The 13,305-nt window shown below is 47.6% G+C and overlaps 1 protein-coding gene across 8 annotated transcripts in view; it reads left to right on the forward strand.

Annotated features, from left to right (window-relative positions):
- Positions 1-13,305, forward strand: part of LOC144933184 (far upstream element-binding protein 3-like) — a 41,786-nt gene that overhangs the window by 15,810 nt on the left and 12,671 nt on the right. For 4 of the 8 annotated variants that reach the window (XM_078857809.1, XM_078857803.1, XM_078857810.1 and 1 more), the window contains exons 4-16: positions 370-498; positions 991-1,037; positions 2,928-2,999; positions 4,094-4,163; positions 4,705-4,858; positions 5,205-5,351; positions 6,217-6,315; positions 6,795-6,897; positions 8,006-8,115; positions 9,888-10,038; positions 10,310-10,476; positions 11,116-11,198; positions 12,389-12,525. In XM_078857809.1, coding sequence (XP_078713935.1) covers positions 370-498; positions 991-1,037; positions 2,928-2,999; positions 4,094-4,163; positions 4,705-4,858; positions 5,205-5,351; positions 6,217-6,315; positions 6,795-6,897; positions 8,006-8,115; positions 9,888-10,038; positions 10,310-10,476; positions 11,116-11,198; positions 12,389-12,525 — 1,469 coding nt within the window. The remainder of the gene's footprint in view (positions 1-369; positions 499-990; positions 1,038-2,927; positions 3,000-4,093; positions 4,164-4,704; positions 4,859-5,204; positions 5,352-6,216; positions 6,316-6,794; positions 6,898-8,005; positions 8,116-9,887; positions 10,039-10,309; positions 10,477-11,115; positions 11,199-12,388; positions 12,526-13,305) is intronic. The other 4 variants (XM_078857804.1, XM_078857805.1, XM_078857807.1 and 1 more) reach the window with 4 other exon arrangements.

The raw sequence follows: 13,305 nt of genomic DNA on the forward strand, positions 1-13,305 counted from the left end.
CAATCGGTAAAGGCTACGCATGTACAACCAATTACCATTATTGGTCCGACTAAATTATTTTCGTCTTTGTCGTCATTAAGACACACAAATTTAATTTCTTCAAACTCCGGGCAGAATTTTTTTTTATGGGTAGCTGTTTATCTCATCATGCTCGATCTCTGTCCACTCATGGTCACCGTTGAATAAAACAACACACACGTTGTCAATTTAATATTTTCGTCACTAATTTCGTTTCCAAAATAAAAACTGCTTCAATGTCACTTGATTTTTCTTTCGTCTTCCATGTGAAGAAGCCCAGACCTCGTAGGCCTTTGGCATACCGTCACCGCGCCTTTGTGAGCCGCGACTAATGTCAGCCTCTCGTTGCAGCGGCAGAGGTGGAGACGCCCCCGAGATGGGATGGTCACCACCGCCCCGGTTCGACTCCCCGGACGGGGACCCTCACTGGCCACCCTCCCATCACGGTGGAGGCGGAGGCGGAGGTGGTCTCAACCCCAGGTGTGTGCGTGTGTATGCGTGTGTGCAATAGTGTATTGGTGAGTGATACTACACTGCGAACCCGGCGATCTGACTTAGATTCCTGGCCATGGCTACTATTAGTGGTGAGTACCTAAACTGGTTCCTGAACCTCCCCTAGGTGGACAGACTTAATTAAGTAACCTGGTGTGGTGTGTAAAGATCAGGACTGGAGGTGGCTGCGGTGTTGTGTTGCTGGTTACTGCCACCTGCTTCTAGCTGGTCAATACGTGTCGGTGAAGGTGGGGAGCGTAGATGTGGGAGCATTGAAGTAGAGTACAATAATGTGTTTTTTCTGTACTGACCTCATGACCCGCACAGCATGGGGCGACCCTTATCCAGCAGTACATTGACATAAGCTTTGTACCTGTACATGTGCATATTGCTGTTGCCAAATTCTTTGTGGTGAAACTGAAAAGCAAATCACGTGCGTGATTCTAATACCTCTGCCTGTTTGTTGTGCTTCGTTGACAGGGCCCAAACAGAGGAAATGAAAATCCCCGATAAGATGGTTGGATTCAGTAAGTGACGCAGTGACACACAACACACGTTCGAGGCCCCCATACGCACCGCACGGTTGTTGTTACCACCCATTCACATTACAAGTAGTGCGTTAGACGATGGGGGGAGGGAGGGGGCAGAGACTGGGAGATAGAGGGGGGGTAGAGGTGGAGCTGAAAGGTGAGGGCGCAGTCCAAGTGTGTTAGACAATGGGGGGAGGAAGAGGGTAGAGATAGGGGGAGAGAGAGGGGGGGTAGAGATCGGGAGAGAGAGGAGGATAGAGATGGGGGGGGGGGCATTGCACCTCACTACGCCCATCCACACTGCTGACGGTAGAGGCTGACAAGAAAACACAAATCAAGTCATGACCCAAATTGGTTGATGACATCTTTCCAATGATTGCTTAATTTCAAACCGTTGTCTGGGTTGAAATTGTGTCTTGTGTCTCTATATGGATGGCTTCGTGAACGAATCTTTGATAGCCAGTCGGCTTGCAAAGTACTATCGTCTTAGAGAAATCAATTTCATGTGAGCCAGCCGCATTAAAGGAATGATCAGCCACGGCAGAATTATTGGTCCTGCCTTGTTACAGATCTGCCTTATGTTCACGAACATGGTCCGAGACATGTCGTTTATTTTCCTCCATGTAACTGCTGCTGCAGATACAGCTTAGTTTGGAGACGCCGGGATATTGCATGTCAGGAATCTTGTCCTTCACAGATGGGATCAGGTCACGAATTTTATGCACTGTGTTAATTCGGACCTGAATCTTGTGTTTGTTCAAGCTGTGCGAAACATGGTTCCTGTGGTGGAGACCAGTCTATCCACAGGCCAGCCTACCACTGATTTCTCACATCTGGTTTAGGGGCATTGTGAAGCTGCTTTTGAAGTGAAGCACATTACCCGGGTTCGAATCCTGCAAATGTACATTTTAAAGTGTGTTTATTTAACCAGGTTGAGAACTTAAGAGACGCAAGGATAGTTATTTTTTTCAAAGAGTAACCTGGGGTGATTGTGCTTAAAACCAGATCTCCCTCTGTCAGATCCCTTAGATCTCAAACTAAGCAGGGTTCGTCCATATTAGTACAGTAAAACCTTGGATTGCGAGTAACTTGGTCTGCGAGTGTTTTGCAAGACGAGCAAAATTTAAAAAAAATATTAATTTGATAAACGAGCGAGGTCTTGCAATACGAGTAGTACGTATACGCGTTGTCTGCCGAGTGTCACGTGATCACAGCTGATATACGAGTGCTTTGATATACGAGTACTTTGAATTACAAACACGTTTCCGGAACGAATTATGCTCGCAATCCAAGGTTTTACTGGACATGTATGTGTGACTCCCTAAAAGTGCTAGGTGTTGTGCCTTGGGCCGTGAAACAAGCAGATGGTAGTATAGAAGTGGATACTTGAACCCTATTTGTGTGCAAGGCACAGTGACTGTTAACCCCTTGGGATTGTGGTGGGTTTTTTCTGGAATGTTCTAGCTCAAAGGACCCTCTTGAAAAAATAGCTTTAAGAATTTGGTGATACAAGTTTTTTTATTATGTTTTGATTATTTCCACCTTCATATATTTTACATCGTTTTTTGTATAAATACACCACCTTTACAGCCAGATAACATGGGATGTAATTGCATTGAATCTGTAACATAAGGGCTTTTGTATGTGATGATATAAACTAGCGGCAGCTGATATGTTCAACATTTTGATCATTAAACTACTTGTATAAGTGGCCGAGACATGGGCCCAAGTCAAGGTCGGTCATTTATAGGAACACTGGTATCTTTTTGTTGGGAGCTGCAAGCACAGATTGACACAGATTGGTGATTTGTTAAGATTATTTTTCTCTCTTATTCCTCCTCCCCACGTTCTAAAGTGATGTTTTTCTCCACATTGCATTGTCCACAGTCATTGGCAGGGGCGGCGAGCAAGTTTCAAGGCTTCAGACTGAAACCGGCTGCAAAATCCAGATCTCACCAGGTATAAAATAATGCACACAATGCTCTCCCTTGCTGGGCTGTACACAATAATAATGCACAAGAATAATGAAAATAACGTTTAAAGTGTGCTGCTTCCTGCTCATACAAGGCATGTGGCAGCACTCGCTTAACTCAACACAACCGATTAGCGCGGTTTGCTACATAGATAGAACTCCATTGATGGCGTTGAGCCATTGGTGAAAATATCACCTTGTTTTCGGGTCCCATGGGACCATCATGGCGGGTTGCCCGTAGTTGTAATGATTTAGTTTGATTCACAATTGGTGATGATGATAATGGGGTTGATGAGTCAATCTCCAACTGCTCAAATGAAACTGGTTGTGGGTTTACTCGCCATCACACTGATGTGCTGAAGTAATAGCTAATTGGCATGTTTTGGTCACGTGACAAGCTTCACGAATTTGCTGTATCAGGTGGTGGTGGTTTAACGACACATTTACGCAATCTAACCCAAAAATCCCAACTGTTTTTTGAGCGCTCATTCGTCCATTTGTGAGTTGGGTGCACTCAACAAAAGTGCCACCTGGCTGGATTTCAAAAACAGATTTTTCCAAACTATCACAACCAATGTGCTTGAGTAAGCGGGTCACCATGGGCCTGTTGTAATTCCCTAACTAAAGGCATATTTTGGATTCTTTAAGCTCAGAATAAGTACCTCAATGGTCCAGAGCCAAACATTTGCAATCAAATTGAGAATTGTTAGAGAAATGTCCCAGGCTGACAAATACATGTTAAGGGTCTGCGTTACAGGTGGAGAACAATCGCAAGCAAAACAAATATTACCTTCTGCATCATGAACACTGCCTTGTAACAGGAAAATATGTAAAGTAATACTCGCATTTTGATCAGTGGCCATTTTTCAGATAAGTGCCTTTGGCTACCGCTGTAAGCCATCCTTGGAAACAGAAACTTATATCCATGGGTTGACTTTTTGTGCCAAGGCCCTTCTCCTGTATTTCCTATTCGGGCAGTGTTAGCGGTGGTTCTTGTTTTGTTTCTGCGTTGTTTGATGCTCATTCCCCTGCTAGTGTTGTGTGTAACCCGTTTCGGTCTGGCCGCGTTTACGCGTGTGAGATGCAGTTGTGGATGCCACTGGCCTCATGGAACGTACGTGCATGCTCATGGGACCGCCCGAGGCCATCCAGTGAGTGACGCACTCACCGCGCGCTGCATGCACTGTAGCGCAGCGATCCTCATCTGCTTTGTCCCCCTCCTTGACTGACGTCTATTGGTCGCGTGGCTCCATCGGAACAGAATCGCACGTCAAGTTGGGAGATGACCCGGAAGTCCTATTAAATATATAACTATTGTGGGTAATTACATTTTAAATTACAGTTCTATTTTTGTTGGGGACTAACCCTGTATGTAGCCAGGCAACTTTGTGAAAGGGTTACCCAAAACTTGGCAATAAAAAACCTCTTCTGTGCGCACGCTGTCATTATGTGCAACATTATGTATCGACGTCACATGTCACTCGTCGTGTGGTCACGTGTATTTTTCTCTTGGTCGTCCGGTTTTTCCACGTGAGAAGGCACTTCATTGAGCTATCATTTGTGGCCAGGTCACTTGTGAATAGTGCTATATAGTTCAGTGGGCTTTACACGGTAAAATTAAAAGTATGTTGGAAAGAACTGCATAATCCGCATGTGGTAACCGTTATTTATTTGCTTGGCTTTGTGTGGCAGGCATGCCAAGAGTCTCATCGACCAGATTATCGAGCGGTGCAGGAACGGGGGCCCCTCGGAGAACGGCGCTGATGGAATGGTCGAGATCATTGTCCCTGCCGACAAGGTGGGGCTGGTCATCGGCAAGGGAGGCGAGACCATCCGGCAACTGCAGGTACGTGTGTACCCCGCAAACGTGCCACGCCGCCGCACGCCATGTATCCACAAACTCTACGCACGCCTTTGCTGGGCTCACGAAATTGATTTCTCATTGGATTAATCTATCCAACTGGGCTGATGGGTCTGGTCATTCTTAGGCGTCGTTTCCCAGCACGTGATGGATCCGGCAACATCATAGACCTTGTCAATGGCTTGCCCTAACGGTTCATGAAGACGACATCAGATACCTTTTCCTTTTGCCCAGTGGTATTAAGACTTCCCTTGGGTAAACAAGCGGAGTAATAAATGCCTAATACGTGATTGTGTGTGTGTGCATGCGCGCACCCACTTGTATGTATCAGGACCGTGCTGGTGTCAAGATGGTCATGATCCAGGACAACCGGCAGAACTCAGGCGTGGATAAACCTCTCCGCATCACCGGCGACCCTTACAAAGTCCAGGTCGGTGTGCCGCCACTGCAGCAGGGCAGGCTACCTCCCAAAAGCTCGGTAATTGGTTAAAGCAAAAAAACTGTTCGGGCTAAGATGAATTCTGCTTGCTTGTAATTTTGTCCCACCCACTTTTTAATGAGTTAATTTTTAACCTGTTAATTCTAAACGGCTGTTTCTTCAGGTGAGATTTAATCGATAACCTTAGTTTCGTTTATGCCATTGCTACTTCTAGCTGCAATTTAGCCAATTATGCTAAACATGCATCTTGAAGCACAAGTGGCCACTGCCCCTTATCCGTTTGTCAGGAAGAATTCCCTCCATAGGGGTTAACCACTTGACGTCCCACGAAGTGGTACTCATTCGATGGACCCCATACAGCCTGGTCTATGACCAAATTGCCCGTAATGCAGCCAACCTCTTAGGATCTACAAATCCTAGCAAGGTCGAGCCTAGATTGTGCTTGGCTTCGCAACCATTCTACACAACATTTGTTATAGGCTGTGTGACTATCTTGTGGGCAGCAGAGAGCAGTGCAGCAGCGAAATGCATTGTTTTACTGTTCTCAAATGCACCGCCCCTACCAACGTCTATTCCCCGACACCAACTCGCGATGACCAGTGTGGCGTAGTACGATCAAATAGCGAAGTACGATCATATCAACCTCCTGATCCGCAACGTGTGGGGAGGCGTGCGTGGATTGATAGAGAAGGGCTCCACGTACGTGTATGGGCTTGAGCCGTGTAACTTAAGGGGGGGGGGCGGGGAGGGGGGCTGGTTCGCTCGCCTGCCCACCGCATCGCCCGGTGGGGCACTGCTGCCGTGTTGTCTCGCTTATATCGGCGACGTCACATTGGGTTGGTGCGTCCGTGAGCCCTTTTGTGCACATGTACTTGAGGGTGTGCGTGCGTACGTGTCTCTGCAGCAAGCCAAGGAGATGGTCATCGAGTTCCTCAGGAAGGAGGACCACCGCGAGAGGTTCGGGGAGTTTGCAGGCCGGACGGGAGGCCGCGAGTCTGTCAAGGTGAGCCAAACTTCGTTCCTTCATCTTGCGTAGATGGGCAAGGTTTAGAAGCTGATCTCATTGTACTTGAGAAATCTGGGTTTTTTTCCATATGGTTCTCATAAGTACTTGTAAATTCAGCCATGTCTTCTCAGCACTTGAGATGCTTGCGCTGGTTTGCGATATCATTGTGGACGAACTATTAAGATTGCTTGCCACTCCTACTCAGGAGTCTTCCATATGGCATTACCATCCGTTCCTTCAATCTTGGTTCGGTGGGAGGTCGTTCATCCTCCTTTGCTGGCTGCAAAGTCTAATTATCCCTGGCCATCCAACTGCTAACTCCGCCTCCCACCCCCATAGTCAAATCCAGGCTCGGTACTTTTGTACAGTCCTTTACTCTGTTATCCAGTTTCTAGCTGACACAATATGCTGCCCCAGCTATCTCAAGGCTTTAACAGGAAGACTTGGTCTGTGGCTTTGTGCGTGCGTGCATGCAGATCGCTGTGCCTCGATTTGCGGTGGGCGTGGTTATCGGCCGAAGTGGGGACATGATCAAGAAGCTGCAGAACGAGGCTGGAGTCCGCATACAGTTTCAGCCTGGTAAGTACCTCCCCCTGGTGCCCTGTTGTGGGGAATGTTCATCCATTTGTTGGTGCACTGCGTTACGAACCCGACGACCCAGGTTTGATTCACTCTCGTGACCAATAACGGTGACAAATATTTGAAATCGTCCTGGGTCACCTGTAGGTCCTCGCAGCCCCTTGCATGAGTACCTGGTGTGATGTGTAAACACCATTATTGATGAGACAAATGGGACCGGGCGTGGTGTCAGCCACCCAGCCTGCACGTGTGCTGTGCCGGCCTTATTAGGTGCTAACTAACGGCGCTTTCCACAACCAGTCTGTCACAGCGATTACGGGGATCTTTGTCATTGGGATGTGTTGGTGGAATCTATGCTAGCCAGTTTGCTTTAATGTTGTAGGTGGTGTGAGTCTCTTTGCTCAGGGTGTGGCACGTTTGTGTTGTGGCCGATGACCAATTCACCTGGAATGCGCTCAATCTTGGGTTTACAGAAACACGGGAAAATGGGGTACACGGCAGTTAATCCTACTCGGGCCTCGTCAACAACAGCAACCGTCATTCGCCACTAAGTGGTGGTGACGTCACCATGGCACTTGCACCAGGCCAGGTGCACGTTAAGGGCACATGAAGTGTCGAACGGCCGTTGGCAGGAGGTCACGGGGCAGACCCAGGTATCATGCTATAGGACTGGTCGTGTCTATATAGTGCTTGAATGGGCAACAACCAGGCACAAAACATACGTGTCCAGCCAGATGATACGTGATGAACAATTCCTCATCTGTGTTGAAATGGGGGATAAGATCATGCATGAGGATTTATTGATATATAAGAAGCATTCGCCTGCAGCTTTTAACGTTTTTAAAGCCGTAACAGAAATGTTTCGGGTGTGCCACTCAGAGTAAACTTTGGGCATTGCAGACTCTTGTTATCGATCCTGATCTAGTGGTAAGAATTGTACATTCCTACAGTAATTATACATTCCTTTGGCCAAGGTTTAACCTTCGCCAACGTGACATATAAATGTCACGTTGTATGAAGGTTTAACCTTCACCGTTGGATCTATAGAGCGAGTGGTTTCGTCAACGTGCCTGTCTTCCCCCTCCCCCCCCCCCCCGGGGCTCCGCAGATGACGGCAGTGGGCCAGAGCGCATGGCTCAGATCATGGGCGTCCCGGAGAACTGCCAGCGAGCCGCCATGATGATTATCGAGCTCATCAATGGCATGCAGATGGAAGGGGTACGGCCACTGCACATGCTCGCTCGTTTTTGCGCATGCACATCAACGCACAATTCACTCACCTGTCCACACTTGTCAGATTTGAAATTTGCCCGCAAATTGCTCTATTAATGGCTGTTTTCAGGCCGGGTGCCGGGACACCTTGTGCCCACAGGGCGAGCTGCCACTGGGGGGGGGGTGGTGCTCTTTTAAATGTGTAGAGACCAGATGTTGGGGAAGTTCTTTTCGATTCTCCAGCTCATTGAGCACTGATGATAGTTTGTTGTCCTTCCCCGATACCTCTGATTCGCAGATAGCCAAAATCACAAATAGCAAGTTGATGACTAACGCGGGAATATTGTGTACATAGCTCACCAATGTGTTTTCGGCTCTTACGTGCTAACTTTTTGTGACCCATGTGTCCATAGTTATGAAAATCTGGTCACAACACATGCACACACGTCTAGCAATATTATAACATGCACCAAAAACTATTGTTTAAAATCCAGGAGAAAAAAGTGCACCTTAAAATTTGGAGAATGTGGTACCACTTTATCTTGGCCTCCATCTTAATCGTGTAAATTTTCTCGCGCCGGTTTAGAGCTGTATGCAAATATGAACGGCCCATGCATATTTTAACTGATGCACACGTGGCCAAGTTATGCCCAAGCGTATAGAACGTGTTCCCCCATTTAACAAGATGCTTAGAGCGATTAAACACGTTTCTCCGACTCAGTCCCTGTGATAAGTGAACGCATGCAACGCCGACAACTAAAACTCAGCCCAGGCATGAGTGCAGCGTTTCCCAAACTCCAGTCTTCACAATCTACCACGCTCGTGTCTTTCTGGGTTTACCAATTTACTGCCCTTCAAATACAAATTAAGTAATTACATGCTGCAAACGCCCCGCATGATTATTAAATACGCCCCAAGGAATTAATGCTGTCTTGAGTCACGTGGGACATGTGTACACACACGCATTGAGATCTCAATCTTAATTTGAATTAGATGTTTATTTGAAATGGGGGTAAATTGGTGAATGTGAAAAAACTTAGCCTGGTGGGTTCCGACAACTGGAGTTTGGCAAACCCTGCAACCAGTGTGCGTAACTCATTTAAATTCAAGCCACCCGGTTTTACAGTGGGACATGCTTCTGGTTCACTTGGTGGTAACCTTTTGTTTCACATGGGGCAGGAGGCGCTGAGCAAATTGAGTTTGACAAGGGTGACCCGAATTAAATAAATAAGTGTGGAGCAAAGTTAAGAGGGTACACTCGCAGCGATAAATATTTTTTAATTGATGTACTGTATTTGTACTTGTGGTCTGTGTGTGTTTCGGTCTCTGCTTATATTTGTGGTACATACCTGCATATTTGTGGTACATACCTGCATGTATAGTTTGTCTGCATGTGATCATAGCTGGTTGCGTGTCTTTATATCCTTGCGCGTTTTGCGTGAACGCATGGTTGGGATGCGCACTTGAGTTTGTGTGCGTGTTTTCATGGGCTGTGTGTGAGTGTAAGTTTATTGAGAACGTTGGCAAATTGGTCAGCGCACTGCGCCATGAATCTGGTAACCCGGGTCTTGATTCTCGGCTACTACTAATTTCAATGGCAATTGATAACAAACTTGGTCCTCCCCTAGCTGTTCGTAGCCATATATGTGTATTACCAAAGGCAGCCTGGACAATGTTGTTAACCACACTATCCTCTCGTGTGCTGGGGATTTTTTTTGCATTTTCTGCCATACGTACGTGTACTCATTGGCACGTTGCCCGTCTGTGTTTGCTTACAGCGCGAAGGACCCCCTGGCGGCATGGGACCACGAGGGAGGGGTGGCCGTGGGCGGGGCTTCGGGGACTGGAGCCCAGGGCCTCCGGGAGGAATGCAGGACCAAATCACCTACACCGTGCCCGCGGAGAAGTGTGGCATCATCATTGGCAAGGGTGGGCACGACACGCCGCAGTTCAGTGCACATCGTGGGATATATCCCATGCTAGTGCAGCCTGACTCCAGCGTGTGAATCTATACATTACGTACCTTCGTTTGTCCATTGGTCGGTCGGGTCACTTTATTATTCACAACACTTTCTCGAGTAATTATTCTCATAATACAAAATCCAGCTAGGTCCTCGTTGTGATCAGAATAATCCAGGCACCTGTTGGACCGCATCTGATCCTCATGTAACCTGTGCGACCCTTGTACTCATCGTGCCAGGCGGGGAGACCATCAAGCACATCAGCCAGACATCGGGCGCACGGGTGGAGCTGCAGAGGAATCCTCCCCCCAACACCGACCCCAACATCCGCATCTTCCTCATCCGGGGCTCGCCGCAGCAAGTGGACCACGCGAGGCACCTAATGGATGAGAAGATGGGGCTTGGGGTAAGGGCCCGCACTGCTAAAAGCATGAGCTCCCATTGCTTTTTGAGACTAAGGTGGCCAGCATGTGAGCATATCATTGATGATATGCTCGCATACATTGTGTGGTGTGATTTGGTGGTTTTGGGGTTATATTTCATGCTTAGTCGGTGTCTGTACACTTGGCAAGCACCACTCAAGTCCTGGATTCAAATCCACCCAACATGAAAGTTACTTTAAAGGATCATGAGTTAATTGTCTCAGCCTGGTCACCAGATTTAACGGTCAAAATTTGTAAATACAAGTTCTGGAAGATTAGGCGAAGCTCAACATAAGGAGTTTGGTTGAGTGTTACCCGTGTTGGGTGAAGGATGTACATGGCACAGGCCTGTGATGTCTCCTCCAGGGCCTTGCCCTCATGACCACGTGACATTTCTGTGAACTAAAGAGGTCCACTGAACATTCGTTTTGACCTCGTGCCTTTACTGATGGCACTCTTGCACGGTCTCGTTGTTAATTCTCTCAACACATGTGGGAGGCCCTAGTTTAACAGGTGTGCAGAGTTGTAGCCGACTTAACTTTGGGGCGATGGTTGTGTGCTTCCCGTCTGCTCGTCCAATGCCCTCTTCTCACCTGCCCTGCTGCTGCTCTCGTGTCACCCAGGGACCTTCTGCTTTCGGGGGAGCACCTGCCCCTTTCGGACAGGGTCCCTATGGACAGGGACCCCCAGGCCCTCCTCACCAAAAGTAAGCGGCGTTCATTCTGCTACCCTCGCGGTCGGTGGCTGGGCACTAGCAGGCAGAACACCGACCACTGAGCCAGTTTTTGTATGCTTCCATTCCCATAACTGCTCTTGCTTTCAGTGGTGAAACACCAAGGTGCGCCAGCACACTTTGCCACTCCAGTGAGCTGGTGGTGGAAATCTAACTTCACTGCGATGTGAGACAATCTCTGTAAGAGGATGAATGCTTAACTTCCTAAACACCGTGCGTTTCTTATTTTATCAAGGGTAAAGTCAACCTCTGACCAGTATTTGAACTCCCAAAATTCCTATTGTAAGTTGCATGTCCTCATCACCACACCATCTAATTGCAGAAATATCTTGTTAGCGACTGATCAGCGTTTGTGTAAAGCTGAGTGTTGGGTGAAGCGTAGGGTTACTGTATTGAACTATGAACCCGGCGATCTAAGTTCGATTCCCGGCCACAGCTAAGATCGTTGGGGGAGTGATATCTCAACCGGTGTTGGCTCCTCCCCTATGTCACCAAACTGCACTGATCAGTGTGTCGTGGAATATGTATGCTCAAACCAACCCCACAACTCAGACGGGATGTAGAGACGTTCATCCAGCAGTGGTTTGACAGTGATGTCAATTGAATCATAGTTTTTTTGAATTCGTGTTTTTGCTCATGGCAGTTGTTGAGGCCCCCTAAGGCAGTGTGGAAACTCAAGCTGTTTCATCACGCAAGGAGGGCTTATGACTTTCCCCCTATCGGGGGGACAGTAATTTAGACTTAAGAAAGTTAACAAGTGATAACTGAACCAGTGGCTGGCACACTCCCACCCCCTTCATCAACCAACACTCACCAGAGTGGTGAAGTATGGTCAAACAAACCTGTGACTTGATATAAACTAAAACCAAACTGTTTATTTTACAAGGTAAGGCCCACTGAGCTATGTAGCTCTTTTTCAGATGCTACCTTAACACAAATGATAGCTCAATGAAGTGGCTTATCACGTGGAAATTTATAGCAGCACAGTGGGGGGTCAGCGTCATCCAGCAGTAGATTGACAAAGGTCTGTGAACTATTACACCCGACTGTTGTTGAATGCACGAGTAATGCTTTGTTGCAGCCCTGGTGTGTGGTGTTTGGAGACCAGATCTTAACTGGTGCATGCGTCCTTAACACCCCCCCTACCCCCCTCCGTGCTGCAGTGGACCCGGGCAGCAGGCCTTCGCTCCCCAGGCGGGTGGGTGGCCCGGTGGATACCAACCCTGGGCACAGGGGCAGCAGCAGCAACAACAGCAGCAGCAGCAGCAGCCACAGCAGAACCCTGCTGCGCAAGACCCCAGTGAGTAGTGCTGCATGAGCGAGTATGCATGCCACCCACACACTGGTGTTTAGATGTACTGGGGAATAATGATGTGGTACTAAACCAGCAACAACCAGGTATTCACTTAAGTGAAGACTCAATTACAAAATACTTTTTAACAGCCGTTAGACTCGTGTGCCCGTCTGCATGTGCCTGATGTGCGTTTAAAGCTTTGTTAATGAGAACGGAAGTTTTACAACTTCTGTAAAGTGTGCCATTATTGCACTCTAGTGGCCTCACTGTATTGACACGGTGTTGAATTATCTGGCAGTCACATTCCAGTGACTTCACTCTGGCACACTTGACAAATTTCAAGTCATCTTATATTTAAATCCTTTATATTAAGTTTGCGTGCTTGCTTGCTTGCTTAGGACCGTGCAAATCTTTCGGTCGTTTTTTAACCCACTTCCCGTGATCCAATCGAGCTGACATTTTCCACACAGACTCGTTGTGCCAGACAATTATTGTTCGTGAAAAAAAATTCCCAAAATTTTACACTTTTTAGCCAAAAAAAATGTATTTTACATATATTCAAATAGAACGCATTCATGGCTTTGGCTGAACGTCAGAGTGTAAGAGCCCAGAGCGTAACCCCTCCACAGGCCGTGGCGGAGTAGCGCAGTTGGTAGCGCCCTCGCTTCCCATGCCAAAGGTCGCGGGATCGATCCCCGCGTCCTCCACAGGCGAATATATTTTTAAATCCTTTATATTAAGTTCGCTTGCTTGCTTGCTTACGACCGTGCAAATCTTTCGGTCGTT

This window comes from Lampetra fluviatilis, chromosome 6 (assembly GCF_964198595.1).
Source record: "Lampetra fluviatilis chromosome 6, kcLamFluv1.1, whole genome shotgun sequence".
In the NCBI taxonomy this organism is placed as follows: Eukaryota; Metazoa; Chordata; class Hyperoartia; order Petromyzontiformes; family Petromyzontidae; genus Lampetra; species Lampetra fluviatilis.